The 27597-nt window shown below is 46.8% G+C and overlaps 2 protein-coding genes across 7 annotated transcripts in view; one reads left to right on the top strand and one right to left on the bottom strand.

Annotated features, from left to right (window-relative positions):
* LOC147048213 (BCL2/adenovirus E1B 19 kDa protein-interacting protein 3) overlaps positions 1–27597 on the top strand; it is a 47127-nt gene that overhangs the window by 12244 nt on the left and 7286 nt on the right. For all 5 annotated transcript variants that reach the window (XM_085926671.1, XM_085926670.1, XM_085926669.1 and 2 more), the window contains 2 exons: positions 2233–2329; positions 8193–8380. The gene's annotated coding sequence lies outside the window, so the exon portion shown is untranslated. The remainder of the gene's footprint in view (positions 1–2232; positions 2330–8192; positions 8381–27597) is intronic.
* On the bottom strand, positions 5788–27307 carry LOC147048214 (uncharacterized). 2 transcript variants are annotated; one of them, XM_085926645.1, is made up of 4 exons: positions 27092–27307; positions 18390–21819; positions 16499–16573; positions 5788–7234 (listed from the first exon to the last, which is right to left on the bottom strand). In XM_085926645.1, the coding sequence occupies exons 2-4, from the start codon at positions 21155–21157 to the stop codon at positions 7045–7047; spliced, it is 3033 nt and encodes a 1010-aa protein (XP_085782771.1). In that variant the 5' UTR covers positions 21158–21819; positions 27092–27307; the 3' UTR covers positions 5788–7044. The 2 variants fall into 2 exon arrangements, with proteins under 2 accessions (XP_085782771.1, XP_085782772.1); XM_085926646.1 differs by lacking the exon at positions 27092–27307 and adding an exon at positions 22180–22473.

Here is a 27597-nt window from a genome sequence, read left to right as displayed (position 1 = left end):
CCATCGATGCCAGCATCTAAGACGGACAGCACCACACACCTGCCGGTGTAGCCCCGCCCCCAGGCCCCAGCGATGTTCATGGGGGGGCGGCAGCCTTCTGAGTTATCGATGCAGAGCTGCAAAGTAAATAGTAGCGAATCTAAATTAGTCGCCGGGGGGTAGAAGCAAATGTTGATTTATTTAGATATTTAAGATGGCGTAATTATTTCTGGTTTGAAAAGCCTAATTAAATTTTTAAGAGGTCTTTTGTTGATTATTTTGAGGAATGCGAAGTCAGTCGCCAGCCAATTGAACAAAATATCAGATAAAAATGGCATTTTTGTTTTATTTGTTTATATTCCCCTTCCAGATATCAAAAATGCATATTTTTTGTGTTCAGCAAAAACATTCTCACTCCGTACTGATATAGAAGTATTGATTCAAGTTACATACTTTGGTAAAAATAAAGAAAACGCAATGTGAAATGTATTCTTTATTAAAATGCAATCCTCATTTTCTTAAATGGATTGCACCGCTTCGATTGACTCACATTGAACCAGGTCTTGTGCTCCTTTTTGCTGAAGGAGAACAAAGCTCTTTTCACTCTTTTCTTGATCACCTGCTGTTGGAGCCATTCCACCTTCAAATTAAAAAAAAAAAAAACCCTGAACATTAAATTATGCTAACATTTAACATATTGCCCGAAACTGGATTGACGTTTTGACAAAAAAAAAATTATACCTCGGTCTCCATGGCGACACCAGCTGTCAGTTTGACGTTTGGCGCCGTGGACCTCACCGCCGTTTGGTTGTGACGAAAGACGTAGTGACAACTCAGTTGTCCAATCTGGGCACAGACAAAGCCTTTGCGTCAAACTGGACAGCAACAAAGTGAAAAACGTCCAGTCATTTTTCATCCTTTCACCAAATCAAATTAATGACACACCGGGGACCGGTTTCCAATCGTAATAGAAAATGCATAATTTAGTCTCCAGGTGACTCATTCGGCATCTAAAGAGCTGATAAATAATCAATCGCGTGGTAACCGTACACTCCCGGGTCCTTTTTCAAGTCGCGAAACGTTAGTCACCACTCTGCGGCCTGGAGACGTCATCGCGTAAGCAGCTTTTATTTCCAGCGGCTCGGCGAGATCGCTTAATGAAAATGTGCTAAATGGATGATAATAATAAGGCGGTTGACAAGAATAAATTAGAACTCTAATTAAAGATGTTGTGAGATTTCATATCCATCGGGTGACCCACGCTCCTTCGTGTCAGCCACACAAAGGCGTATTTTCCAAATGACATACTAACTCCCATCTGTTTTACTCGTTTCAAGAATTATTATCCCCATTTTGTCCTCGCTGATTAATGCACTCCTTTTCCCCCCCCCACACACACACTTTCCGGGTATTGTACCGTTCACGGACCGGGGGAGGCAAATTTCCCGATGATTAAAAACAGCGGCGAGCCTGCTGCTTTAAGGTTAACTGCTCCAATAACTAATATTATATAGCAAAGGCAAATTAAATGGGCACGAGGGGTGAAAGACGGCGTAAATTAAACTCGACACGAGCGTCGCCGTCGACATAATTAAACTAATATTTTAACTGAATTCCGCCGCAGCTTACAGCAACACTTCATTACCTCCCGATTTATTAATTAATTTCTTTCGTTTATCATCCGCTGCTTTACCGCAGCTGTACGCGGCAGCTTCCACTGTCACATTTGATCAATGTTTTAATACTTGATACCTCGCCCAGCCCCCACCCCAACCTGAAAAAGGATAATAAATATCTCCCTGCCCAGGCAGATGTTGCACAGCAAATTGCATAGCATACATTTTCATTTACTGCGCCCCTTTCCGAAAGTACGATTTACGCTTGCCTCTTGTAGAGTGAAGATTGTTTTATATATTCTTTGCCACGATTTGTGTTTGCTATACTCAGCACTGGGAACAATGTAGTAGATTCCAAGATAGATAGATGGATAGAATTTGTTACTCACCTGTCCCATATTCACAAATGCGTATTTTTCCGCTATGCCGCTAGCAGATTTAGCGCCTCCTTTTATTCGTAAGGCCCAGTCATTCGTGTAGATGGCGGCTTGGCAAAACCGCAAGAAGGTTCCGATCCACAGTGCATAGAAAAGTTCCATATTGGCTCGGGGTGTCCCACTTTCACGCACGCTCCCTGCTAGTTTCCGAGGTGTTTATCATTGTTTGAAGTTGTCTTTTTTGTTTCCCCCATCACCAGGTTGGCTCGCATGTGTGTCTCTAAACCAGACTGGACTGGACTGGTCCTCTAGGAGGACGAATTAGGTGTCAGATGGCTGGTTCAACATGGACGACAGGTATCATCACACACTCAATGTCAGCGGTGATGTCGGAAGAGTTTTGTCTTTTTTTGTGTTCAGACTTGAGCAAAGGCTTTGAATGGGATGGTTAAAAAAGTATTTAGGAATTAAGAGTCAGTCCTTCACCATAATAAAGGATACACTTCGTATTCCGTCATCGTTTAGGGGAGAAAGCTCCTTCTTTTTGGGTATTTAGAGACGAGAGAGCTTCTTCACTGTCGTTTCCATCAACGTGTGGCCTTCATCTGCTGATATATATATATTTTATTTTTTTCTTAACGTGAAGCTCCCAGCATGACTAACCGCACTTAAATCGCTCGGACGGGCTCTAATCACCAACCGCTGCTCGTACTTTAAGCTTCTTTCCATCATGCGCATCACTTGCCTTGCCAGCAGTAATAACCAAGCAAATGTTTTGGAGTAATACGCACAATATTACCAATACAGTGACCACCCATTTATCTCAAAAATTACAATCCAGATCCGCCCAAGAGATCTGAAAAGCCTTGAAATAGCGGCACCGATGGTTGCCCCACTCTAAACGATTAATTGACTAGCGGAATAATTAGCGATTAATTTTATTAGTTAGTCTCTATATGCCTTGTGATTGGTCGTCAAGCGTTAATTGAGATTTGAGGGAGGTGGTTATTTTCCCCAAACGGGTGACACACCCATCAATATCCAATTTGCGCTTAATGTTACACAATTGACGTAGTCGCGGTTTAAAAGTCGCCTCAGCAAGACTAAAAGCCAGCACAAGACGTCTGTCTTGTCTTTTTCAAGGGAATAAAGCCCCTCAAGGAAAAGGGATTCATTTTTAATGAGGATCAATGTGGCAGCCAATCAGAGGAGGCTCATTAAAGGCGCACGTTGGCAGAGACCCACCAGCTTGTTTTGGTTTCTCCTCCTTCAACAAGCGTCTCCCCCGGACCCCCGACACGGATGCAAACGATTACAGGCGATCTGACGCTTCAGCCGAAGCAGGTTTGTGACGCAAGCCGGCCGGCTCTCATAGAAGAGGGGAGCGAAGCAAAACTTTGAAGTCGTCAAAGGCGTCTTCAGAGAGACGCAAGCGGGTTTTGATGTTCAAGAGGGGTGCTCGCTTTCAAGCGGTGACTCTTTCCCTTGGAAATGGTAGTCGGAGGGAGGCCCTACCGTCAACATGAGCTCCCACACGTGTTAAAAAAAAAAATTCTTTAAATAAAAGCCCAACTCTAATAACCATTTAATTTTTGTACGTATGTACATGTCAATGTAATTTCCCAAAGTCATCGGACTCTTCCTTCCAATCTTTGCCAATCCATTTTCTTTTCTTCCGGCTTTCCAGGACGGTCAAAGTCACAGTCTTTCACAAGTTTTGACTTTGACCCGCACCCCCTCCCACCCCCAAGCCGTTACCCAATTGTGGCCCTTTCAGAGGGAGAGAGAATTCATCTCACGTTTTTTTTTTTTTTTAAATCCAAAGCAATCCATCAGGATTTTGGCAGGCCCATCTGCATTGGGTACTTTTGAATGCAATATTGAACATCCCTGCGTGACGTGAGCGAGTGCATTCCGTCCGCATTTTTCTTTTTTATTCTGTCACTAATGAGTCTCCCATCTTGAAAGACCAAAGGATTCTTTCAAGGCTTTGTTTATGAGCGCCGTTGCCAATTCACGCAGAAGAGACGTTTGCGTCGCATCATTTGTTGCTTTAAATTGCATCAAATGTTGGAATTTCTTTTTTCTTGCCATTTTGTTTTTTTTTACCCACTGTTCTTGAGCGCTACTCCAAGAGAGTCTGAACTGTATATACAAAGACTCGGGGTTCGCTTTCAAAATAAATAGTGCTATTTTTATAGACTGCCTGACTTTCAGCTCAGTGATTTTTCATTGAAGCAGCCGATTAGGCTTGGCCAGCATTTTAGCGTGAAGAGACTCACAAGCGCAAGGGAGTAAAACTCCCTCTGTTCATTCGTTATCGATGTTACAGTCTTTACTATAATTTAAGCAGCGCGGTCTATTTCTTTTTGAAGTATGAGAGAATAAAATGAGAACAAAGGTTGGACATATTTGAGGAAAAAAATAGCGTTGTATATCCCCCTCAATTCTTTTTTTTTTGGGGGGGGGGCCGACCCTGAGCACCCGAATGGTGGGAGTCCACTTTATACAACTTTTTTTTTTCTCACTTAAAATGAAAGCTAAAACAAAATTCCAGTAAATTTACAACTTTGATTTCTTCGTTCTGCTTTACAGTGCGTTCCTCACTGCCACTGTACTGTCGTAATCCTCCTCTAAAAGCGCCCGTGGCTACATGTATTAGCTTCTCAGCAGCATGCCGGGCTACTTGTCCTTTTCACACGGTCATTATGCACACTTGTTGACGCCCGGAGCGGGGACGTGCTTCTTCTCCACGCTCCTCCTACCTACTGAATCGCGACGCTAGCGCGTTTTTGACGGAGGCCTCAAAAATAAAACGTGTCGTCGATGTGAAGCTTCTCCACTGCCGTTGCTGACAAAATTGTTACCAGACACACACCGCATCCCTTCACGAGCCCACGCTGCCAGTGTGTATTCTCAAACACTTCTTTTCTTGGCTTCCTTTTGTCCGCCACTCCAGGCTGGGCTCAGATCGCTGTAAAATCGTTCGCTGTAAACTCACTCCACTCCGTCGGGAGGATTACAGGCTGCGCCATAGTAGATTAATGACTGACAAGACTGCGGCGCCCTATACTGTATGAGGGCCCCGCCGCATGGTAGATGTGTCCCGCCGACACTGCGACAGGATGTAGGATTAGTAACAAAAAATTATTTTTTAAACTGAATACACTTTAGAATGTTGGTCTTTTCGTACGAAACATACTGCACATAATTTGCTTTGGCGGGCCACATGAAATGATGTGGGGAGCCAAATCTGGCCCCCGGGCCTTGGGTTTGACACCTGGGTCTCAAATCAATTTATAAGTCACTCATATTTAAGTGTGTTGCTGTAAGATCACTTAGAAATGTATTTCTGTCCTTTATGTAGCTGAGTAGAAACAAACCAAACTTAATTTGATCCAATCACGGCAAGTAGCGGCGAAACACTCTTCACAAAGTCTTGCTTTTGCTCTCACTAAAAGGAGGCCAGAAGCTCACGGCACCTCGGAGCCTCGCTCGAAGCAGCTTATGTGTGTCATGAATCACTAAGTAGTAATATTTGGGACTTCTCACAGCCGTCAAACAGCCGAGGCTTAATTTCCTCCGAGTTGCCCCGCAGTGGCCGGGAAAGTGGGCTGTGTGAGTGTAAAGGACAGAAAAGCATTTCGAGTTGGCCCGTTTCACAATCGAGCCACACGGACACTTAATCTTTCGAAAAGGACATTTTTCTTCATGTTTTGACACTTTTGGGTGCCAAGGGAAACTAACTTTTGAAAAACTCTATCCAGGATTACACAGAAACTATGCAACCGCACTCCAAAGCAGCTGTGGTAAAATACTTTTTTTTCTTTAATAGAGCATTAATCCATATCTGAAATATAACATCATGGCAGAATATGCACAGAAGTCTCTTATATACTTTGACACGTGAATGTACTTTTGCTTTTATGCGTGTGGAGAGTGAGTGCGACAAAGGGGCGTGAGTCATTGCGCATGGAAATGCCGAGTGGTTTCTCCCACCGAATAGTAAAAGATGTCTTTTTTTAAAATATTTGAAATACAAGTCTTTGATGGTGTCTTTAAATGTCTCTGAATATAAAAGCTGGTGTTCTGACCCTCATTAGTCCTTTAATGACGATGATTCCAAATTCCTTTTGATAGTTGACTGAAAGATAGATAGATAGATATATTTATATATGTTTATACACTGCTCAAAGAAAATTAAGGAAGTTGGCCTTCTTAACATCAAATTTCAGGATGCACTATAATAGCAGAGGGGGGGGGCACGGGGCCACTGTCCCCCCTGAAACATACTTGGACACCCCCCCCCAGATACCAGGTCAGATGACTTTTGGGTATTTCCCATATTTACTCCCGTCCCACGTAGAGAATATTAATTGAATGTTCATCAGTATTTTCTGAGTTTTTAAGTCATTTTTTAATGTTTTGGAGACCCCCTGAGATACCATTCAAAAAAAAAATCCTAGCTTAACTTGACCTACTGTAAGACTGTGCATGTCCAACTGTTTCAGTCTTTTTGCATCAACAGCAACATTCCCAAAAGGTGCTTTTGTCAGGTTGCTACAGAGAGACTGGTAGTGTCACTGAAAGGTATAGAAGTGGACTTTCTTAGAAATTAATTGGTTGACCTGTTGTGAAGTTTGCCCTTCGGCGCTTTGTTGAAGAGCAACCTGGGCAAAAAGTATCCCAAAAAAACCCAAAACATTGAACAGTAGGACAAATTCATCCTGAATACCCCCCCACCCCCCCTTGAAAGCCAACTGTCCCTAACTTTTTGTGCGTAGTGTAGATAATCTGTATTTCTTCTCTTTACATCTCATCATTGCTTAGTCATATTGCACTTGAAGCGACCGTCCCGCGCCATAACAAAGCTGAAGAGGCCTTTTGGGAGTGCTCTAAAAGCACATCAAGGCATTGTCATCACCTCCAACAACAAGGCGCTCGAATCTCAACCTTTTGGTCTCATCCTCCCACAGTTTTTGCAGGTCATAATCCTCCAGCTCGCTCATGAAATCCCCCGTCTGCGGGCGTATTGCAGTAGCAAAAGTCGTTTTTTTTTTTTTTCCTCCCCCTCAGAGGAACCAGAAGCATTTTTTCCTGTTCTTCTTGGTGGGCGCAGTGGGACGCACAGTTTGGGGAGAGTCTTGTTGACTGGGCGTGCTGGAGGGAGGGGTTGAGGTCTGGGGCGAACCCTCGGGAGGGTCGCCCACCTTCCACGTGCGGACCACCTGCCCCTCCTGAAGACGAAAGTCGTGTTCTACGCTACATGGGGAGGGGTGACAAAAAAAAAGCACATTGGTCAGTGGATAGAGTCGATCAGAAAAGTTTACACACCCCAGTTCAAATGCATAGTTTTGCGATGATAATATCCAGTAATTGTAGTCAAAGGATTTCCCCGAGACTTTTTTTCTGACAGTCTGTTGACGCTGATTTCGGCGCTAAAATGCCAAATAAGAGGCAACAACGCCATTGGATGATGCTCAGTCTTTCTGTGCGCCCACTCACTCTCTTTTATTTTTTTTATTTTTTTTGTTGTTGCCGTTCCTTTGCTGCTATTCTTGCTTATTATTACGCAGTGGCCTAGTTAGCGGGTGTTTCTCATCAGACGGCAGCAGCAGCAGATGCTGGGAATAAATACAAGGACTCCCATCGTTGAGGCGATGCTATTCCTCTCCAGTGGATACTTCCACCCTTTCTAAATGTTTCTCCACCTGCTTTCTGCTTTCACTGCAGAGAAAAATGTCATCTTTGAACGTCATGTCCATGGGGATTTCATGTTTAACCTCATCTGTTGGCCTACCCTTCTCACATTGCTTCATAATATTCAAGCATTTAAAAAAAAAACATTTATCCTGCTCAGGGTCACAGAGAGCTGGAGACAATCCCAATATTCGAACCTTTAAAATTATCTCTCCCCCCCCTCCCCCCCCCCCCCCCCAAAAAAAAAAAAATCTGTAATATTACTGCTGTACTGATAAGCCAAGAGGAGCTGAGCCTCTAGTACAGTACATGGCGTACATTTAACATGTGAATAGCTGAATTGTGAATTGTGTGTTCACTCTGTGTAACCTTTTCGGCCATTCCTTTCTAAATTTTAGGATTAAAAATGACAGCCTGTTTCTATAGCAGGCGCTTTGTGCAGCAAGTGTTATTCTTGCTGCAATAATGGGACCGTATCATTCTGCCTTGAACACTGAAGTGCTATCTTGTTCTTTCACAGAAAACCATCAACGTTGCATCGAGCCACTGATCAAATCCCCGGAGGATTGGAGGTCATTGAAATGGAAGATGAAGAACAAAACTCTCGACGACAACAACAAGGAGGAGAAATAGGACGAGGCATATGAAACGGAACGGCCTCAACATGAATAAATAATCCCTTGAGGATCCATCATCCAGTCATCTAAGGTAGGAGTTGAATTTATTGTTTAATTCCGGCTAATCGCGGGATGCTAAAAGCAGTCGGGTCGTATTACGCCGCAAGACAGCAACGCATTATTGTTGAGAATATTTGGAGGCTGTTCAGACGGCGCTGAAGGTCCTGGCAGTGTGTCAGCGCTACGATTAAAAACTCAGAACCTTGGGTGCATCTCAGTATCTGTACCTTATTGAAGTATTTCTTTTTTTTTCTGATGCTGCCAACAATAGTTGTCACAATGATTTTGATTGAAATGGAAATCATGATTCATAAACACATTTTTTACATGAAGATGAGTAGAAGGGAAAAGTTACAATTGAGCATTATTACCGTAACTTGATGAATTTAAATGCCTTAATTCATTTTTTTGTGTGTGTTTCCTGTGTGAATATTTGTTTGAAAGAATATCACTCCCAAAAGACGATGCTAATTTCCCGTTAGCATGTCAGTGGGACTTTAAATTGACTGTTAGCATTAGCATTGGCAAACCAAATATGACTTTTATAGAAATAGACAATCACAATTACATTTTGATTATTTGCCCAGCCCTACAACTGCTTGAGTTTGGCTACTTTTCGCCATCTTTATCTTTTTATCCAAGCATTTCCTTGTTTATATCGTCCAAGGCCTTATTAGCAACTTTTGGTAACGTTTTCAAAGCAACGCTGCCATGTCGATGAATAAATGAGACAAAATGTTGTTTACTGACAGCGGATGAAGGATGCGGCGGGTTAAAGGTCAGACGTGCAAAGAGCGAGCGAAAGGATGATTGATTGCCGAGGAAACGCGAGGAAATAAATGCAGTCAGGAGTTCCAGCTCAAGAACCGCCATTGTGGTTCTGTCACCGATTACTCCGTGTGGGGGGAGGCGGGGCCTTGTGCAAAGCGTATAAATGAGGCAAGTTCAAATCCATGTCAATATCAGCCAAAAGTCAGACTGGCAGCCGCCATCCGGCAGCTCCGTGGGGAAAAAAAAATCAGTTCCAGGCAAATTCCCGTTCAACATTTTGGTTTAATTTGGGAGGCATCCCACCTGACGCGTCTGTCGCTCACCGCTGGGAGCGACCTGTTTAGTTCAATGTGTCGCGCGGGAGCATTTCCAACAGTCCTCGGAAATCACAATGTCGCAGCACCCGTGAGCTATTTTTACAACACACCCGGATCTAATTAGCATTCGTTTGCCGTTAACGCTCGCTGCCGAGTCTCATATAAATATCAATAATTATTGATCTCATTCGTTTGTTTCCAATCTCAGGGAACGGTCCTGCTTATTTAGCCCCCTAAGTGCACAATTAGCTGGTGGTTCGCAACGTTTTGTAGAGCCTCGTAAGCCCGGGACGTTCCCGGCGTCGCAATGCAATTATCAAGAATTCGTAGTGGAGCTCGCCGCCGTGACTTGTACTTAAATGAAGGTTGAATACAGCAGGGAGAGATGTTAATTATTTTGTGAGTACTTTGGAAAGCAGGCATCTGTATGCCTGCTGAACATTCCGCCGCTTTTCAATTATACATGGCCGATGCGGTTTACAGTATATTTTCAAATTTATGCTGCCAGTGGATGGAATCTTACACAGGAAGTAGCTTTAACAAATCCGTCAGGAAGGGAGAGCAAAAAAAAAAAAAAGTGTGAGATTGTTATATTGTGTGTGTGTGGAAAGGAGCTCAAGTGTCGCTCCGGCAGGATTGCTGCTATTGAGGAAATTGGAGCGAAATCTACTGTTTCAGCCTCTCGGGCGTCTCTGTTGTGGGACAAATTTAGTGCAACATATGCGCTGAGGTGTGCTGACACAGTCTGTCCTAACAAGTCAAGCCAGCGGCCGCCCACAGAAATGATTTATCCCCGTTGTTGCCGTGATGGGGATGCTGCGCCTTTTCCGACCGGGGTGTATTTATTTTTTGCTTCGCGCGGGGATGAGCATGAGAAAATGGTTGCTAAATGATGCGGCGCATGCATTATTTAGGTATTGACTGATGGCCGCTTTACTGAGAAATATTTGACAGCCGAGCGTTTAAAATGCTCAAGCATCCGATGCCTCGCACGCGAGAGAAAAGGTAGGGAGAAAAACAGACAGGCACCTATTAAGGAAATTAACCTGTAAATAAATTTTGGTGGTCAAAATATGGAGCATCCTCTCTATGAAGGTGCACATTAGCATCCTTGTAAAAAGATAAATACCTCCCTCAAATAAATATTATAAAAAAAAAAATGGTCCAAGCAGCGCCACCTTCTGGATTTGGCGGGGCACTGTCACATTAGCTGCTTATGCATATTGATTATTTATTTGCTTCCTCCGAGGGACGGACACAAAGCGTCTGGTTTGGACAATAATTGCAATCTGCGTCGCGCTTTTGGAGGCCTGTCGCACTTGCACCCCGTCGTGATGAGGAAGACAAAATGCGCACCTGACCTTGGTGTTAACTACGTGACAAGTCGAGGTGGCTAAAATGCTCACACTGCATCAAAGGAAAATGTACTTAAGTAGAAATCATAAACTATTTGTACTTGTTTGCCACCACTGGCAAGCTTCAGGAGCGAGTGGGTGCAAGGAGAGGAGCTTTAGGGATCTCATTTAGCTGTGGGTGGGTTTCAAGCATGATTAGTATTTATATGACACATCATCCACATGAGGCGATGCCCCCCCCCCCATCCCACATCGTCACGGCGATGGGCACCATCTGGCTCCCGGCGTCGCCGCCAGTTGGGAGCTCTGTGATTACGGCAAAACAAACGCTCTTTTTTTGTTTTTTTTTGTTCCCTCTCTCACACCTCTTGGCCGCTCAGGTTTTCACACCCGGCAGTGCATCTGTCACATAAAACAAACATTGGACATGATGGCCGCAGCATTTTGCGAAAGGATTATTGTAACCTCAGCGGCGTATATCGGATTTATAGTCGTTTGCCCGGCAGAGCAGAGATTTTTCAAGTGTGCGCAACACTGGTCGCCGTTTTATTTAGAGCCCCCCGTCAACGACGAGGATTTAATGCTTGACGGAACAGTAGAGTTGCTACGTTCTCACTGTGCTTTCATCAGCCTCGTTCACGCCGAGATCCCGCGAATGCACCGAAAGACAAACAAGCGTTTGCGCCAAGGGGCGGAGTAAAGTCAAACCGTGAAGAATTTTGTCATTGTGACGATTGATTGACTGTTTTCAAAGTCATTTTTTGCGCGGGCCGAATAAATATATACCGCAGATTTTTTTGTTTGGATGGGTAAGAATATTTGAAGAGATTACCTGCTAGCAACATTTGTAATTTTAGTAATGACGTATAGTCGATGCAGATTTTGTCTTGACGGGACAATTATAATTACACAGCGGGCCATATTTGGCCCGCGAGCCAGAGTTTGACACCCCTGGTTTAATCCCATTTTGTTTGAAAGAAAAGAAGTTTCTTTCGAGCCCACTTTTCTCTCTTTGTGCTTTGTTTGAAAGAATAGTGAACATAGAACAAGTACATCCCCCCCCCCGCCAAATCCCCGACGGCTGCCGCTTGATTTCATCCTGGCGGTTCAGAACAAGGCCGACGCCTTCGGTGCATATCCTCGTCCCCCCGCGAGGCGCCTGTTGCGCGGCAGCGGCGGCTCAAACCCCCCCCCCCCCCTACCCCCCCCCCCCCCCCCAATGTGAAGATGGATTACTGCAGAAGAAGTGCCCGGTCTGCCCTTTTCCACGTTTCACACACACCACTTCTCCATTATCACGCAAGCGCACAGAAGCAGGTCTGGAAGCTCTGACAGAGTCGTTAGAGAAAGTTCAAAGTCAAGAATCTGACAAATCTTTCTTCAGAGAGTGAAAATACCTCTCTCACATTCATTTATAACAAAAGCGCGGCAGCTTGTATGTGTCGGGTCGCTCTCCGTTTATATTTATCTCTCGCCCGCCTCGGTGTTATCGGCCGGAGAAGGCCATGCGTGCTTGGCGGATGATCAATGTTCCGTCAGATATGTTTGAAAGAGCCAAACAAATCCCCGAGATTGCCTCCGTGTCTATCGGCTCCCGGGACTTAACCTCGTTAATCGATAGGTTGGGTCGGCCGCGGAATGCTCAACTAAAGAGCCTTTGATTCACTTTGTGTATGTTGTAACGCCAAAAGATTTCGAATTTGATTGATTGCAAACGATACGAAAGCAACTCTCCCATTTATCAACTCCGGCTTTCTCCACTGACGCTGCATGTTTGCATTGGACGTACTTTGCATAATATTCAAACACGGATGTAATTCGTCACAAAAGTGAGCCGCTCGCTGAAAGAGTTGCCTCTTAAAATTCATATCAGTTCTATTGGCTTCGCTTCACTGCCTCTTCAAATACAGAAACACGCCCCCTCCAACCCCTCCTCTCCTCCTTCCTTTTAACCTTGCTACTTTCTTGGGAATTCATCTTATCTCCCAGAAAGTGGGCTCTTTTCACTAGCGGTTATGCTAATGTCAGAGGATTGTCAATGTTTCATGAACGCGTAGTCCCGAGGAAATATCCCGTTGACCGTGAACGCGAGGAAAACCGGGTTCATGTGTAATTTGCTTGTCCGTATACTGACGCGCGCGGATTTGGTTTGGACGCGCTCCCGCTCATTTGCATGCCCGTTATTTATAGCGCACGTGTGGGTTTCCCCTGAATAAAGCTGCCTCGTGTTCCGCTTCATTTGGCTTTGATGGAAGGCGGCAAGCTGCAGGTAGCTGCCGTCTTCCTCTTCCCATGCTGTTCCCATTCCAGCAACGGGGCTTTGGATTCTCCCCCTCCCCCCCTCCCTCCCCCTTTTGGTGTGAAATAGACTTATATTGAAGGCGCAGAAGTAGGAAACAGATTGTACGCGTGAAGGATTGCAAGAGCGAGTTATATATCGAAGGAGGAAGGTCCGCTCTTTCTCGATGTGAAACGCCGCGTTGCCCCGGATGAATTCTCAGACAATGAGGAACTGTCGCCAGCTCCGGGCCAGAGTTGGACCAACGTGGAGAGCGATTGATGCCTTCAATTCCTCCCTGGGCTACTTTAGTAAAGCGAATGAATGGTGATGGAAGAAGGGCCGAGCTGAGAGGGGGGGGGGGGGAAGTAGCAATAGAAGCAATCAAACCCGACGGCCGACCTATTCTGCCATCCGTTCAGCCGTCATCCGTTCATTCATCTGGCTGCTGTCCGTCATCTGTTCAGATGAAGCCATTCGTCCACAAACTCCTTCACCCGAAATCCATCTCACTATCCCGTAGCCCGGGTATCATCTCCTCACGTTATTTTTACTTTTTAAAGCCTAAAAGCCGTCGTGATTAAGATTTAATGCCAATGAATATTTGACTAAGTTATCACAGTCAATGGAAGAACGCGTGCGGGGAGGGAGGAAAAAGTTGAGCGATTGAGAGTTAACCCACTTTTTTTTTTTCCCCCCCGCACTTGCTCAACTCCCGGCAATCGAAGGGCCTCGTGCGAGGAAAGGAATGTCGTGTCAGTGCGGATGTGCGTCAGGAAGCGCTGATTCATGACGGGTGTGCGCTTTAAGAGCGGCTCGAGATGAGTCGCTACTGTAGGCGCTGTCACAAAATGTTCATCGACATCACTCCCCGTTGATTTCGCGTGAGTCCATAAGCTCTGGTCCTACGTGTGTCTGAGCGCCCGGTGAACGAGTCTTCCGGCGAACGTAGCGCGGCTCTTCCTGGCACTCGTATGCTCACCGTTGCCGACCCCCCGAATAGTCACCGCGCAGTGCGGGCGGTCAAATCGTTAGCTTCGACTTAACATGGTGGGCGGTTTATTTGTGCGCCGTGAGTTGTGATTTCAAAAAACAACATTTCTGGAATCGCCCCCGCTGAAGCCTTTCCTCAATTATCTACCACTTGGTGCGGGCGATGACGAATTGCCTTGAAAAATCAAAAATAAGAGCAAAAGGAAAAACACCGGGCGGACTTTTACTTTGTCCGCAAACGTCGGGTCCTGAGAGTCATTAATCTACGCGCTAGCAAGCTCGCGGAGCTCCTCCGGCCAAAACGAGTGATGGAGCAAGCGAGTGAGGAGGAGCAGAGATAAAGCAGCAGAGTGCAGATCTGATTAGGCTCCACTCCACAGGGATTAAGCACAACAGCTCCTTGTTAGGCTCTACTTTACTCTCACGTTGGCCATTAGCAACAAGAATGATGACACAGAGGGCGGGGCCGGGCGATTTCGCTAATTAACTCTCCTGCATGGTCACGCAATCGGATTTTACATATTAATACGCAATCAATGCGCCACCGGTGCCCGATAAATAGTATCGGACGTGTCATGTATTATTCTCACGGTAATAAGCCTTTTTTTTTTATTTTTTTTTTTAAAGGCTGAACAAATGAAGTGTTCAATTAGAGAGGGATTCCTCGTCGGGTACATAGTGTTCAAAATGTAATGTTCTGTTGCCAACTGCATTTGCATGCAAAGTGCCATTAGCATTTTGACATAAATTTTTAGCCTGGCGAGAAGTTCCGAGAACAAAGCCCCGCACTCAAACGCGCGGCATCGTAAAGAGATGTACAGTAGTCGTCCTAATCTCACAATGACGTAATTCCGCTAAAAAGGATTCTGCTTAATAAATGGATGCTGCGTAATTCGACACCGAAAATATCTTTGATAAAATTGAGCATCATTTTCTTGCATAGGAGCAATATCAGAATAATGATTTTTCCGATTAATTTCAATAAAGAATGTTGATTATGTACAAGTAAATAGTGATTAAATGTCAAGTAGTTATGTTTTATTTTGTTAGCATTTTATCAATTATAAAAATTATATTAAAAAGAATTTTAAAAAATTATACGGCAACTGTCTAGGAAGCCAAATCAGAACTGAAATTTGTTTCCACGGTTTAAGAAGAATGAGCCGTCAAGATAGCGCACGGATTGATGTTTTTTTGGAGATTTCAAAAAGTTGTCTTGCATTTGATGTTCCAGCTAGGTCGAACTGGGGTGAAGGCAATATTGGAGTCTAAAAAATCACTCGCTTTCCTCTAAACTCTTTTTCCCTCCGTCCTTGCGAGAACGTTTCATGTCCACTGATGTAACGTGGTCAAGATCCTGTTCTTTTTTTTTTTTTTAGAATTGATGAAATCTGTCCTGTCAGATGTTACGGCTTCTCCGTCACACTGCTCGTTTTTTTGTTGGTTTTTTTTTTCCCTCCCACGATTTTTTTTTTCTTCCCTCGTCACCTCGGTCGAGCAGACAATCCGCCTCGTCATGCATTAACAGACTTGTCGGACGACCCGGCGGAATCGTCTCATCTGATCCGTGAAAGCACGGTGAGATGACGATAATGATGAATGTCTTATCAAGGGAAATGTTCCAAACAGTTTCAATCTACACGCGCGTTTTATCACTTCCTCAAAAGTGATCTTCCTACCCTGTATCGGTTCCATCTTCTGGGATGAATGTCAACTTAGTTTCAAGATGAAAGCTACTCTTTTTTTTTTTTTTTCCTCCATCCATTTTTCCGTTTATATTAGCATGCCCGAATAATGAGACGACAAGCGCGCCGCTAAATCTAATTGTGCGACGCAATCAGTCCGACCGGTGTACCTGCCAGACTCTCAGTTAAGAGGATGGATGAACAACCCGGAGGTCTTCATTATGTTTTGGTTGCCAAAGAGGTGTGACATTGTTTGCCTGGCACGTCTTCCCGTCGAGGTGAATCACCTGAGTAGTCATCAAATTCCATTTGTCCGTACTAGTCGTGTGTGAGACGGTCCCGGGCTCGTAACCCGACTTGTTGTTTTCTGAAGCGAGTACGTGATTTAGCTAGTTTCCCTTAATCAGATTATAATCCCGCGCAAACGTGTCGGCGCGGCGCAGGTTCCACCACGGATACTCAAGCGTGTCGCGACGGCGAGAAGCGGCTCTGCGATGAAGCCATACGACCGAATTCCCCAAACGTGATGTGATGCGCGGTGACAGCGCGGTGCACAATAACTGCGCGCCGAGACACGCAATGTGCTCTCGTTGCCTTAACGTGTAACGCCGGGGATGCAACAAATAACCACACTTAGATGGATTTTACATTGCAGGTCCAAGTGCCCAATTCCGATCGAACGTCTGTATCCATTTTTTTTTTTTGCATTTCCCAAATATGAAACTTGAGAACAAAAAAAATAATCTATACCTGTAGATGATGCACGCACAGTCCCTGCAGGTCCCGCAGTTCTCAATGTCCTGACCGGTTCGGTATGAATGTCTTCTGTGGAAAAGCATTGAGATGACATATCAGGGGTTACAGGAAGAGTTAATGTGTGTGTGTGTGTGTGTGAGTGCGTTCTTATCCCTGCTGAGCTAACACACAAAAAAAAAATATCAATCCCCTGATCATTTTTTAATGAACGCTCCACTGGCCGAGCCAACCTCCTCCCCTTCCTCCTTCAACCGCCTGTTACGTAACTCATGAGTCACTACATCACTCGGGGCATAAAATAATGCTTATGAGGTAAAAGTCGAGTCGGCATGCATCGGATCGAGCCCCGTCACTGAGTTCCCATGCTAGAGCAGGCTAAAAAAGAAGGCGCGTCGTGGCAACGATGCGCGATTGGGATTACACGCCTCAGACGCCATGGTGGTGTCGCGGCGATAAGGCGTCAGAGATGACTAAGAAGCCTTGAGTAGATGAATTAAACAGTGATGAGAGCTGAGCCGCATCTCAAACCGCCGACGCGAGATGGAGATGATTTCTGCGCGTCGGCGCGGCCGCCCGTCCCTCAAAAGGCCGACGTCTGATGCGTCATGAATCCTTCTTTGGCATGACTGACGCGAGAGCTCGTCAAAGTAACGACAGACGAGCTCTCATCCCTAACCCCTCGGTGCCGCCTGCCCGGCGATATTTCATGTTCCTCCTCTTGACGCTCAATCTGCTCCACCGCCGTGTTTGCCTTCGGGGGCTCGCCATGCTTACATTGTGCCGGGGTAAAAGTTGGCTGAGATATAAATAGTCGAGCGGGAGGGACGGCAGCGTCGCTTCGGCACAACAGATGTCGACAGAAAGCCGATTCCTTAGTATTATCGTAACGTCCCTTTTCTAGTAAGCTCTTGGTAAGACGATTGAGCGACGATCGATCGACAACTGATCAATTAATTACAAGTAAGACAACTTCAGGTTTCTAGCAGAAAACTCCAAAGTTAACAATTACATTAGTGTGTTTGTATCCCCGGCTGTGAGAAATTAGCTGTCGAGAAATAAAACAGCAGGTACTCTGGCGTCACACCGGCGTTGACTTTGCACACTAGCAGCTCTTCATAACTTATAAATACCCGCCGAGTCTTTTTCGCGTCGGGCTGCAGACGAGCAGATGGCTCCCTCGCGCAACACCCGGCCCGGGAGATGCCCCCGCTAGCTCGGGTTTACAGCTCCATTAGCCCGAGGCGCCCGGTCATATATTTACACGTTGAAATGTGACTAAGCTCCCTGTTTGACTTCAAGCTTCAACACTTAGAGCTCGCTTTAACCCCCAGTTAAAAAGGCTTTGTTCGATATTATTCTTGATGTTAACCCTCCCTCTCTCTGTGGGATTATAGACAACAATCATGGATCATCTATCAAAGCCTCTGTGCAAATCTGAAAATATGCCTTTATTTTAGCTTAAAATGGAGGTTAAAATATTTAAGTAAATGTCGCTATTGTTTCATCATTCAGCCCGAGTGAAATCTCTCGCTCGCTAAGTTTAAATGAATGTATTCATGGTGTTTATTTTGAAGTACATCTTTACTAAGGATGGCATCATTTTTATCTTTCATCTCTGGCGCTTCGTGTTCATGTGAACCGTCCGTTTTCTCTCACACTTGTTCTCATTATTTGGGGTTAGGATGCAATCATAATCTTCAGTAAATCTTATGTGGGTTTTTTTTTCTGGAGGTAGGAGGAAGCTTGAGTACAAATCAAACAACAAACATGCAAATTTGGGGGGAAACAAAGACCACCTTTTAAGGCCGGAGCCCAGATCTGAATCTTGATCCTTCAAATTGTGAGGCAGACTTGCAAACCGTGCTGAAGTAAAATTTTGCCTCACCCGTCTCGCTCGGCCTCCTTCTTCTCCAAATCTTGAATGACATCCAGTAGGATCTTGATGGTATTCTGGCTGGTCTCCAGGACCCCCTCCAGACTGTGGAGATGGTGCTGCAGGCTGCGAATGTCACGTAAGGGCCCGTTGGGACCCAGGAGCTTCTCTGTCACTCGAGCCGGGTCCAATTTACACCTGGCCCCGGACACTAAGCCTCCCAGAATCTCCTGTACCTGCCTCAACGTGTCAGCTTGGGCAGGGGTCAGGGGCTTCTCCCCGGAAATGGCACATCCCTGCTGGTTTGGAGGGAGAGCGTGTTGGCTGTTGGGAGCATTGGCTCCTGCGCAGAGCATTTTGTGTAGTACCCCAAGCTGAGCCTGGGCTGAGCTAAGACAGCTGGGCTTAAAACAGGCCTTGGCGGGAGAGGATGGCTTTTCTCCCTTCACTGGTGGAGTTTTCGCCCTGTGCTTCGGAGAGCTGGCTCTTTCGCAGAGCTTCGGCGTGTCCGTTCCTTTTACAGCTTCTTTCTTCTCTTTCTCCTCGTCTTTATCCTTCTCATTGGCTTTGCTCTCTGCGCTGAGCACGGATGGTCGAACCGCAGCCGCCGCCGCCGGCGGGTCATTTCCTTTTTTACGTGGCGTGTAGGGCGGCGGCGGCGGCGCAGGGGGTGGGAGTCGAATGCCCCTCTTATCCTGAGCATTCAAGGGAGCCTGAGAGGGAGGGGTGTATGGCGGAGCCGCTCGAAACGAGTACAGAGGAACGGCTTTTGTCGGCGTGGCGCAATGGTGCGCATTTGGAAGATTGACGGGAGGCTGCGGGGACGTACACGTCAGTTTGGGGACCGAAGCGGAGTAGGGCACCATGCCTACGCTGACCGAGGAGGTGTTTTGCAAAGCTTGACATGGAATGTTGCAGTGCGCTACGGTTTGTATGAGGGTTGTACACGAAGGGGTGGCGGGATTGTGGAGAGAGCCCGTGTAGTAGGAGATGGAGGTGCAAGACAAAGCAGCTTGGGTCACCATTGAACACGGTGGTACATTTGGAGCCTGTGGTTGCGTTTGGTGTGTGGGATCACACGGAGCCCCACCTGGGTTACTTACAGGAGAAGGAGTAAGGCGGGCGAGGGTTATCGACGATGCCATGTTTGACACAGTAGAGGTACACTTTACAGTAGCGCATGCTGGTGCCGCTGACAGTGGGGCGGAGCGGACGAGCGGCACACTGGCAAATTCCGGCGGAGTCGCGTGGGTATAGTACGAGATGGGCTGCGGGATCACAGTGGGTGCGGAGCAAGAAACGGGAAGGGCCACCGAGGGACGTGAGGGGACGCTAGCCGGCTCGATCGACGGGGCGCAAGATAGCTCAGTGCATTGTTCGGGGCTCGATGTGGGTGCGCTTATAGGGGGCGGAGATGAACAGTAAGGCACAGTAGTTATTTGTGTGGAGGGAGACTCGTGGATGCCATTTGGCGCTAGAGGACTCTCGACTTGAATTTGATCTGAGTGTGACGATTCTAACGGATGCGGTGAAGCCTTCAGGCCGGATGTTTGCGTCTGGGACGGCGAACGGTCTGGAGGCGAAGGCAAGCGAGAGTCTGTTTGTATCTGAGTGGTGCGCTGAGTAATATTTAAAGGGAGGGTCGAATTTGAGTCGCTGTTTTGAATTTGGACTGCTGACTGTTGTTTACCCTCCGTTTGACTTTGCGTAGTGCAATATTTTAAACGGGCAGACGTGCACTCGGTTCGAACTCGCGAAGTAAAAAGTCTGGCGTTTGAATGCGCCGGGGTCGGACGAGGGCTTTCAGTCTGAGTAGGAGTGGTGCAGTAGTGCACTTCTTTTCCAGGATCGCTCGTTGTCCTATTCAGACGTTTTCGCCTCCTGACTAGCGAGGGGGTGACACTGCCCTGCCGCTTGGCGCCGTCTCGGCAGGACGCGGCGGGACAATGGAATGGCTCGGTGTTGTGAAGGACTGCTGGGGGACAACTGTGCCTGGAGTTTTTTGTGACAGCGACAGATGATTTCACGTCCGTCTTGGAGGATTTCGACCTCCGTTCGAGCACAGTTCGATCCACGGGCCCTTGAGAACCATTCAGATCCTTGGAGCCCGCCAACGCCACGTGGTTGTGTGACAAGTACTCATCCTGGGAGTCGTGTTCATCGTCGCCATCTATGCCCAAGGAATCACCAAGGCTGGTGCTTCGGGTGTGCGTGGAGGAGAGAGACTTTTTCAGACATGGCGAAGTCTGGATGGCTGTGCTGGTGCTTGGCTTGCGTGTCATTGGCAAAGTCAGGGAGTTGCTCTGTGGCGGTGCCCAGCATCGACGCGTGGGCCCCGGTGTCAGCGGATGCGGAGGAGCCCTGGCCAAGAATGCAGCCACGACCTCGATCGTGCTCGCCATGTCCCCGCGCACCGCCCCCACCACGGAGGTCAGACCGGGCAGGCTGTCAGTTCGTGGTCCGTCCCTGTCCCCCCACAGTCCCTTGGGGGACCTGCTGCCATGTTTGCGCAGAGGATGAGGGCTATCGCAGTCTGCTGTCGGCCTCTGGTGGCTGTTCTCACCTGTGCCGCTATTGCCGCTGCTGCTGCTGCCATCCTCCAGGTCTTTAAAGCGGACCTGGTGGGTGCGGTTGCGGCGCCGCCTCAGGCGACTCTCGATATCCGGGGAGTCGCGATTGAGCAGCACCGAACGCACGGTCATTGTCCCCGTTTTTTCTGCCAGGGCACTTTTGCCGTTGGTTTGGCCCGTCAGCAAAAGGTTGGGCTCTTTGCTCACCATGGCTCTTTCCTCTCGCTCTCCCCCAACATCCAACGACTCTGCGGGCTGTCCGATGTGACGCAAAAGGCCCGGCCGGGCTTATCGGTGCATCGCTAAGAACATTGATTTTCCATTTGCCTTATCGACATTAATACAGCGAGAGATCGGGAGTTTCTGTGACGTGTCGTCTGGAATGACGTCTGTTTTGGCTCGTGCACAGGCTATCCCTTGTCTCGAATCCAAGGTAAAGTCATATTCACAGATCGAGATGATGAAAGGTCAAAAGGAAGAGAATCAAGTCCTTTATCTTTTATCTGTAGAAAAATAAATGTATGCAGTATAAATATTCTTCAAACTGCCGCATATCTTCTCTCGCTCTCGCCTGCCATTCCTCTGAGAGTCAGATTCCGAGCGAACAAGCAGGGAGGATGCAACCTGTCCTTCAGTTTTGTGTCAATCACATTGGCCGTTCGACCTCTCCAACCGCTTTGTCCTCCGGGCCAACGGGAGGAAGGACGGCCAAGTTATAGACCGGACCCGCTTGGCTCTCCATCACGCCCTGCGTCATTCGACTTTTGTGGCTCTCACTTCCTTGGTTTTATTGCCCGCCTTCAAAGCTCTTTTCTTCTCTCGGCCCTTCTTTCACCGAGTCATTTCCTCGTGGCTCAATACAGTAGAAACTCCTATAAAAATAAAAAAAAAGAGACAAAAGAGGGAGTTGTGAGAGACTGTAATTGTTCCCATATTATTGCGTTTCCATTGAAACACCACCGCGCTTTTTTTCCTCAGCATAATGAAGAAGCGATAAGGTAGGCAGCTATTTTAAAAATGCATGAGAGCCGGGTCAACGGCGAATGGAGGAAGAAGAGATCAATCAGCCAATGTAATGACAGGGTGGAGGTGGCAAAAGAAAAGACTCGGCGAGCACAATAGCAAGATTGTAATTAAGGCCTATTCACACGCACCGCGGGCGCCACTGTTTATGTACAGTACGTGTTCTAATGTCACTCACTCAATGCGGCGTGTTTTGACTCTTGTCATACCTCCCTCACATGCGTGCGTCGTATGCAATTTCTCCTTTCCGCCATGTTGGGGAGTCATCGGCGGCGGCGGCGCTTCCGGACTTCTTGATGATGCGCCGTGCTGACACCCTCTCTGATTCATCCGCTCGCCGTGTGACAGTCTGTCCGCCACGCTCGGCCCCGCTCTCGTCACTCCCCATTCGACACCGTGGCCCTCGACTTTGCGACGCTTCCGTTTTCCGTCCGTCTGTCTGTCTCTGTCCCACCGACCCATCAATTGCCTTATCTGCACTTTTTACTCAACTACCTCTTGTGATTACTTTTGCCTCTCCTAAGTGACAGGCTAATTGTCCGCTCTGGTCCGCTTTTTAGTCTGCGGGTGGCGTAATTAGTGACACCTCGGCACCTTCCAGGTCATCTTGGGGGAGCCAGCGAAGAAGCGACACCCCCGAGGGCCTGACACTTTTATTCACGCTTCTCTGTTTCTCTCCGCAACTCGCAAAGAGAGCATCTCGGAAAAAAAGCGCACTTATTGGGATTAACGGCGATTAAAGACGCAGCCTCCAGGCCAAATATCAAGCGCGCGCACTCGTATACGCTAATGGATTTAGGGATGAACGACGGCGATTCCTGTTTATTTTGTGTTCTGTTTGTCGATAAGCCGCTTATGATGATTCACCTGGACTACTAAATCATACCGAGGTCTAAGGGCAAAAGTATACGAGGAGCGCAAGGTTAACCCGCGTCGGAGCAACAACAGCCATTTATTAGCAATAGCAGTCATTATCTCTCAGAATAGCAGCATTGCCATCATTTGGATGGCATGATACGGGAACACCGCCTCTGTCATTGCCATGGCGACCTCGCATCACCCACTTTAATGGGCCGTAATATTGGCGGAGCAGCAGGAAATGATTCTCATGTCGCGCTAGCGTCGCCGCAACGTTCCGTTTTAGAGCTGTGAGCAGTGCTTGTGCAAACGTCCCATCCGGAGACACCATGCTTTAATTGGCCTGGCTTCTGTGACTTGTAGCAAATAACAAGGGCATGGCGAACACCTGCTACACGCATGACACACACTTGACCATCTGTCCACCGAGTTCCGTCCTTCAAACCAGAAGTCGATGGAGGGGGGGAAAAAAAGCAACCTGATTTAGCCAAAAAGCTGCAATGACTGCTGGAAGTACGATGGAGATAACGTCGCACTAGCGATTATCCGAGTCCACGGGCCATCTGATACTTTGTTGTACAGAGACTGAATACAAAATAATGATCTTCAAACTTTGAAAAGAAATGTGTCTTGTTTTTCAGCCGTCTAGTACAGATTATGGTTTGCTACTGCTGTAGCAATGGAATTTTGTCAATAACCAAGGTCTACGTGTAAAAAAAAAAAAAACTCCCTGTAGGGGGAGCCGGGCAAACCCAATTATTCCTGGTTGCTACTTTAATAGACAGCCCACTGACCTTGGATTTTCTACTTTAATCTTTCTTGGCTTCAACCATGTTGCCATGCTTGTGATTTTTCATTAATATCCCGTATCTCTCAAGTCGTCTGGCTTTCTTGTAAGGGAAAAAAAAAATCTGTTTCAAGCTCCACCCTGACAGATTTGCCTCAGCCTCCATTGCCGCCAGTCACACGGCCATTCCCCCTACTCACTCCCGACGGTGTCATCCTCTTCCACTCCCTTCTATCTTTCTTCCATCTTCTTATCAGCCGTGCCACTTGTATCACTCTCGCTCCCGCCGACGCTACAACGCAATTTCACATGACCCCCCCTCCGCCATTAGAACCTCCCGCTCCCACCGCCACTGCGCTTCCTCCCTCGCAGCCTGCAAAGCGCCCTCCAGATCAAAAAATTTACGCTGACAATTTAATGAATGTGGACCCCGGTAATGGCGCCCGGGCTGGCTCCCGCGGCCGAGGCCAACCCTTCCGTACATGTGACATTTTCATGTTGAGGTTTATTGGCAGACTGGAGATAAATCACCGGGCGGGAGGAAGAAGGTGTGCAAGCGCATAATGCCACAGTTGGGCTCATAACTCTCCGAGGTTATTATTTAAGCTTCAGCACAGCCTGCTCGCCTGCTGTTTACCACTCGCAGGAGGCTTTTCTGTCACCGTTCTTACTAGCCATGCGATGAGGTCACGTCTCAAAGACTCATCTTGTGACGGCTCTCAAACAATTTGGAATTGGCCAGGTTTCCGGGATCGCCGCACAGCCTTAAAATGTCTTGAATTTCACATGCAGCACTTTATTTCTAGAACTTCTATAACGTTACTAGGAAATCATAATGTTCCATCTCGAGTGAGTTATTTTTAGAACAGGCCTCCACTTTGTGTTGCGTAGGTTGGAAGGTGTTCTTTTGTTGTGTTTAAAAAAATATATCTTGTTGTCTCATCTGGCCATGTTCTGACTTGTCAGACATCGCTGAGATTCGGAGGAGGCGGCAGCTAGCGGAAGAGGAAGGAGAGGAGGTAGACACGCTCGGTTATATTTAGTGATGTTGCGAGACCAACCGAAAGAAGTCCGACCAAGTGCGATGGGGGAGGCGGTAAAAGACAAGGCAACCGGGGGGAGGGCAGGGGGGGGGGGGGTGCGCAAAGAGGAAATGTCACGGCTCGGGTTCAGTGGAGTGGTAAATCAGGAGCATCAGCGTGTCAGGGCGTTTAAGGAGGAACTGGAGAGGAACTAAGAAAAGCTGTATGATCAGCGGTGGGGCCCGGCGAACACGCTGCCGTCGCAGGAATTTACAACCGCGACGCACACCGAGCCTTTGCATCGTTGGAGATGCGCTTGCAGATTGTTATTTTGTCAGCTCAGCATTGTCAAGCCTCATGGGGGAGGTGGGCTTGTTTTATTTGACTCGATACAACTGGAATGAAAAAAAATAAATAAAATCCCCACAAACAGCCGTTACGAGTTGTAACTCAAAAGGCTTGTATCTCAAATCATCGTTCCCAGATGAAATGAATGGAAATGCCGTTATTCTGTTCCAGCCTCCAAATGTAATACGTTTTTAAATGTCAACAATATTCTATAAGATTGTTCTTCATAAAGTTATACAGTAATGACATGAATATATACACAATAAGCCAATAAAAACTCAATAAACCAATGTTGCGCTGCTCAACACCTGATTGGTTAATTGATAAAGGGGTGTGGCCTTTGACAAAAGATACATGTTGAGTGTTGTTTCCTCGCAACAGGGAACATTTGCAAAACTAGATGGCAATATAGCCGAGCATTTAGCTAGTGAAAAAGCCAAATGTTTCCCTCGGGCTTCTCACGGAGAGAAAAACAGAAGCGTAAGGAGAGTGATAATTGGAGAACTCCGGGTGAATGCTAATGACGCCGCGTGTCTGCATGGGCAAATGTTTGCGAGCTCAACTTTGCCTTTGAACATAACGGCGGATAAAAATCATTAGATGTTTCACACGCACGTTGTTTTGCAGCCAAATAGTTCAAATAGCATTTTAATTTGGAATCCTGCAAATAATGGATATCTGGAAGGCACGACTGCAATTTGGCTGAAGACGTTCCTACGCCTTTGTAGCGTTTCCACGCACGCTGCTGCTTGTTTATCTTGCCTCGCTGGCACGCAACTTCATGTCGTTTTACATTTTAAGATGACGCTTTGTGTTTATTTGTCTCGCCGTGTGAAATAACAGAGGGTTGCTTGAGTGACAGTTGTAATCACGCCGCTTTTCCCCAAGGAAGTCCAGATTGCTTCCAACTTTTCCAGGGATGCGAGTGCCAGCATAGATTTGTCCCATCTGTCCGTCGTGGACCAACAATGGCGTGTTTGAAATGAAAATCCCATCCTAAGCGGGCTAATAGATTGTGACGAGCATACTTTGATAGCGCCAGTCTGTTTGTTCCAAGGAAATCCGACGTGAGCCTAACCGTTTGATGTTTGACAGACGACAGATTAATTGTTCGCATTGATATTTTTATGTTGAATTAAATAAGGAACTATATATTAAATTAATAGTGACTGATCTCTGAATAATATCTTAAATTTAAAGTAAAGCTAGTAAGACACGAATGTAACAGTAACGGTATACTATTTAGGTGAAGAATTGGATATGTATAAACAGTTAAATGAATTAAATGACAAAATATATTCGATTAAAATAGGCAAAACTTCACAGATCACAATAAAAAATGTTCCAACTTAGAAGCTTATGTCTAATTGAGGGGGAACATTTATTTCAAGTGGTCATATACTGGTAAAGTCAAATAAAAGTTTGAGAAACTGTTTCCAATTATATATTAAGAATCCACAAATATGTTAAATAAAAATATTTGGAATAAAAAAAAAAAAAGAAAATATTTAAGACTAGAAATTACATGACACTGACCTGACAGTAATAACTCAAATACATGTTTACAATTTATAATTAAAAATCTCCCAAGCACTGCTCTTTACCACCTAGCATAGCGTACACACTAACACACGCACACACACACATACACAGTCGCACATGCACACACACAATATAACTATACTAATGGGATTCCCTCAGTCAGTGTTTTCTCCCCCTTGTGAAACTTTGTGGATACCCCCCTTCCTAAACACGCAACGAATGACATAGTATATGCAAGGGAAGCACAGTGCTGGAATCTGCAAAGCTCCCACCAATGGACGCGTCTCGCTCGTCGGAGCATCCCGTAAAGCTGCACAGTCTCAAAAAATAAGACCCCCCCCTTCTGCAATAAAGTCCATCCTCGGTTATCTCTGCGCACACACCCACACAAGGCAACCCAGCAAGCAGGCACATGACCCCTCTTGTGGGAACAAAAAAAAAAAAAATGAATTCACACGCATGTTAGTGATGCCTTTTGATAAGCAACATAACGGCACACACACACACACACACACACACACACAACAGGGGGAGCAAAAGATGTCCAAACAAGAGGCTACTTACGGGCTTATCGCCACGGCGATGCCGAACTGAGTCACGCGTACCACGTCTCTCTCCTCCTCCGGTCGGTCCTCGCATCCCTCCGGCGTAGCTCGTTATTCCCGCCGCCGCCGCCGCCTCGTCTCTCTCTCGCACTATGTCCCCCGCCCCCCACCCCTACCCGCCTCGGTCTCCCCTTCACGTGGGGACCTTGGTGGGCATCCCTAGGAGCTGGCTGCCTGGCGGTTGGAGCGCTGCGAGTGGAAGTGAACGAACAGGAGGGGGAGCAAGACGACAAGAGTGAGCAAACAGGCAGTTATCCTCTCATGTGCTCAGCTCCCCCCCCCCTTCCCCTCCTCTTCTCTCCCTCCATCACCGACGCTGTGGTTCGCCTTCTAACCCCCCCTACTTTCGCATCGCTCCGTCCGTCGTGACCTCCTCTCGGGTGTCGAGCCTCCCCTTGCGTCCTTTTAAAACGAGGGGGGAGGTGGAGTCAAATTAAAAAGCAGAGGATGTAAAGCTGCGGGGAG

The sequence above is a fragment of the Syngnathus leptorhynchus genome, chromosome 12 (assembly GCF_054491065.1).
Source record: "Syngnathus leptorhynchus isolate UIUO chromosome 12, UIUO_Slep, whole genome shotgun sequence".
NCBI classification, from domain to species: Eukaryota; Metazoa; Chordata; class Actinopteri; order Syngnathiformes; family Syngnathidae; genus Syngnathus; species Syngnathus leptorhynchus.
This window is presented reverse-complemented; position numbering and strand designations above follow the sequence as displayed.

What these genes read in the sequence shown, in the direction of transcription:
- LOC147048214 (XM_085926645.1), bottom strand. Translation starts at nt 21,157, where the DNA reads ATGGTGAGCAAAGAGCCCAACCTTTTGCTGACGGGCCAAACCAACGGC. An exon ending in AAGGAGGCCGAGCGAGACGG is followed by an intron (nt 16,574 to 18,389) that starts GTGAGGCAAAAT and finishes GCTTTTCCACAG; the next exon opens with AAGACATTCATACCGAACCG. An exon ending in TGTGCGTGCATCATCTACAG is followed by an intron (nt 7,235 to 16,498) that starts GTATAGATTATT and finishes CTCCCCATGTAG; the next exon opens with CGTAGAACACGACTTTCGTC.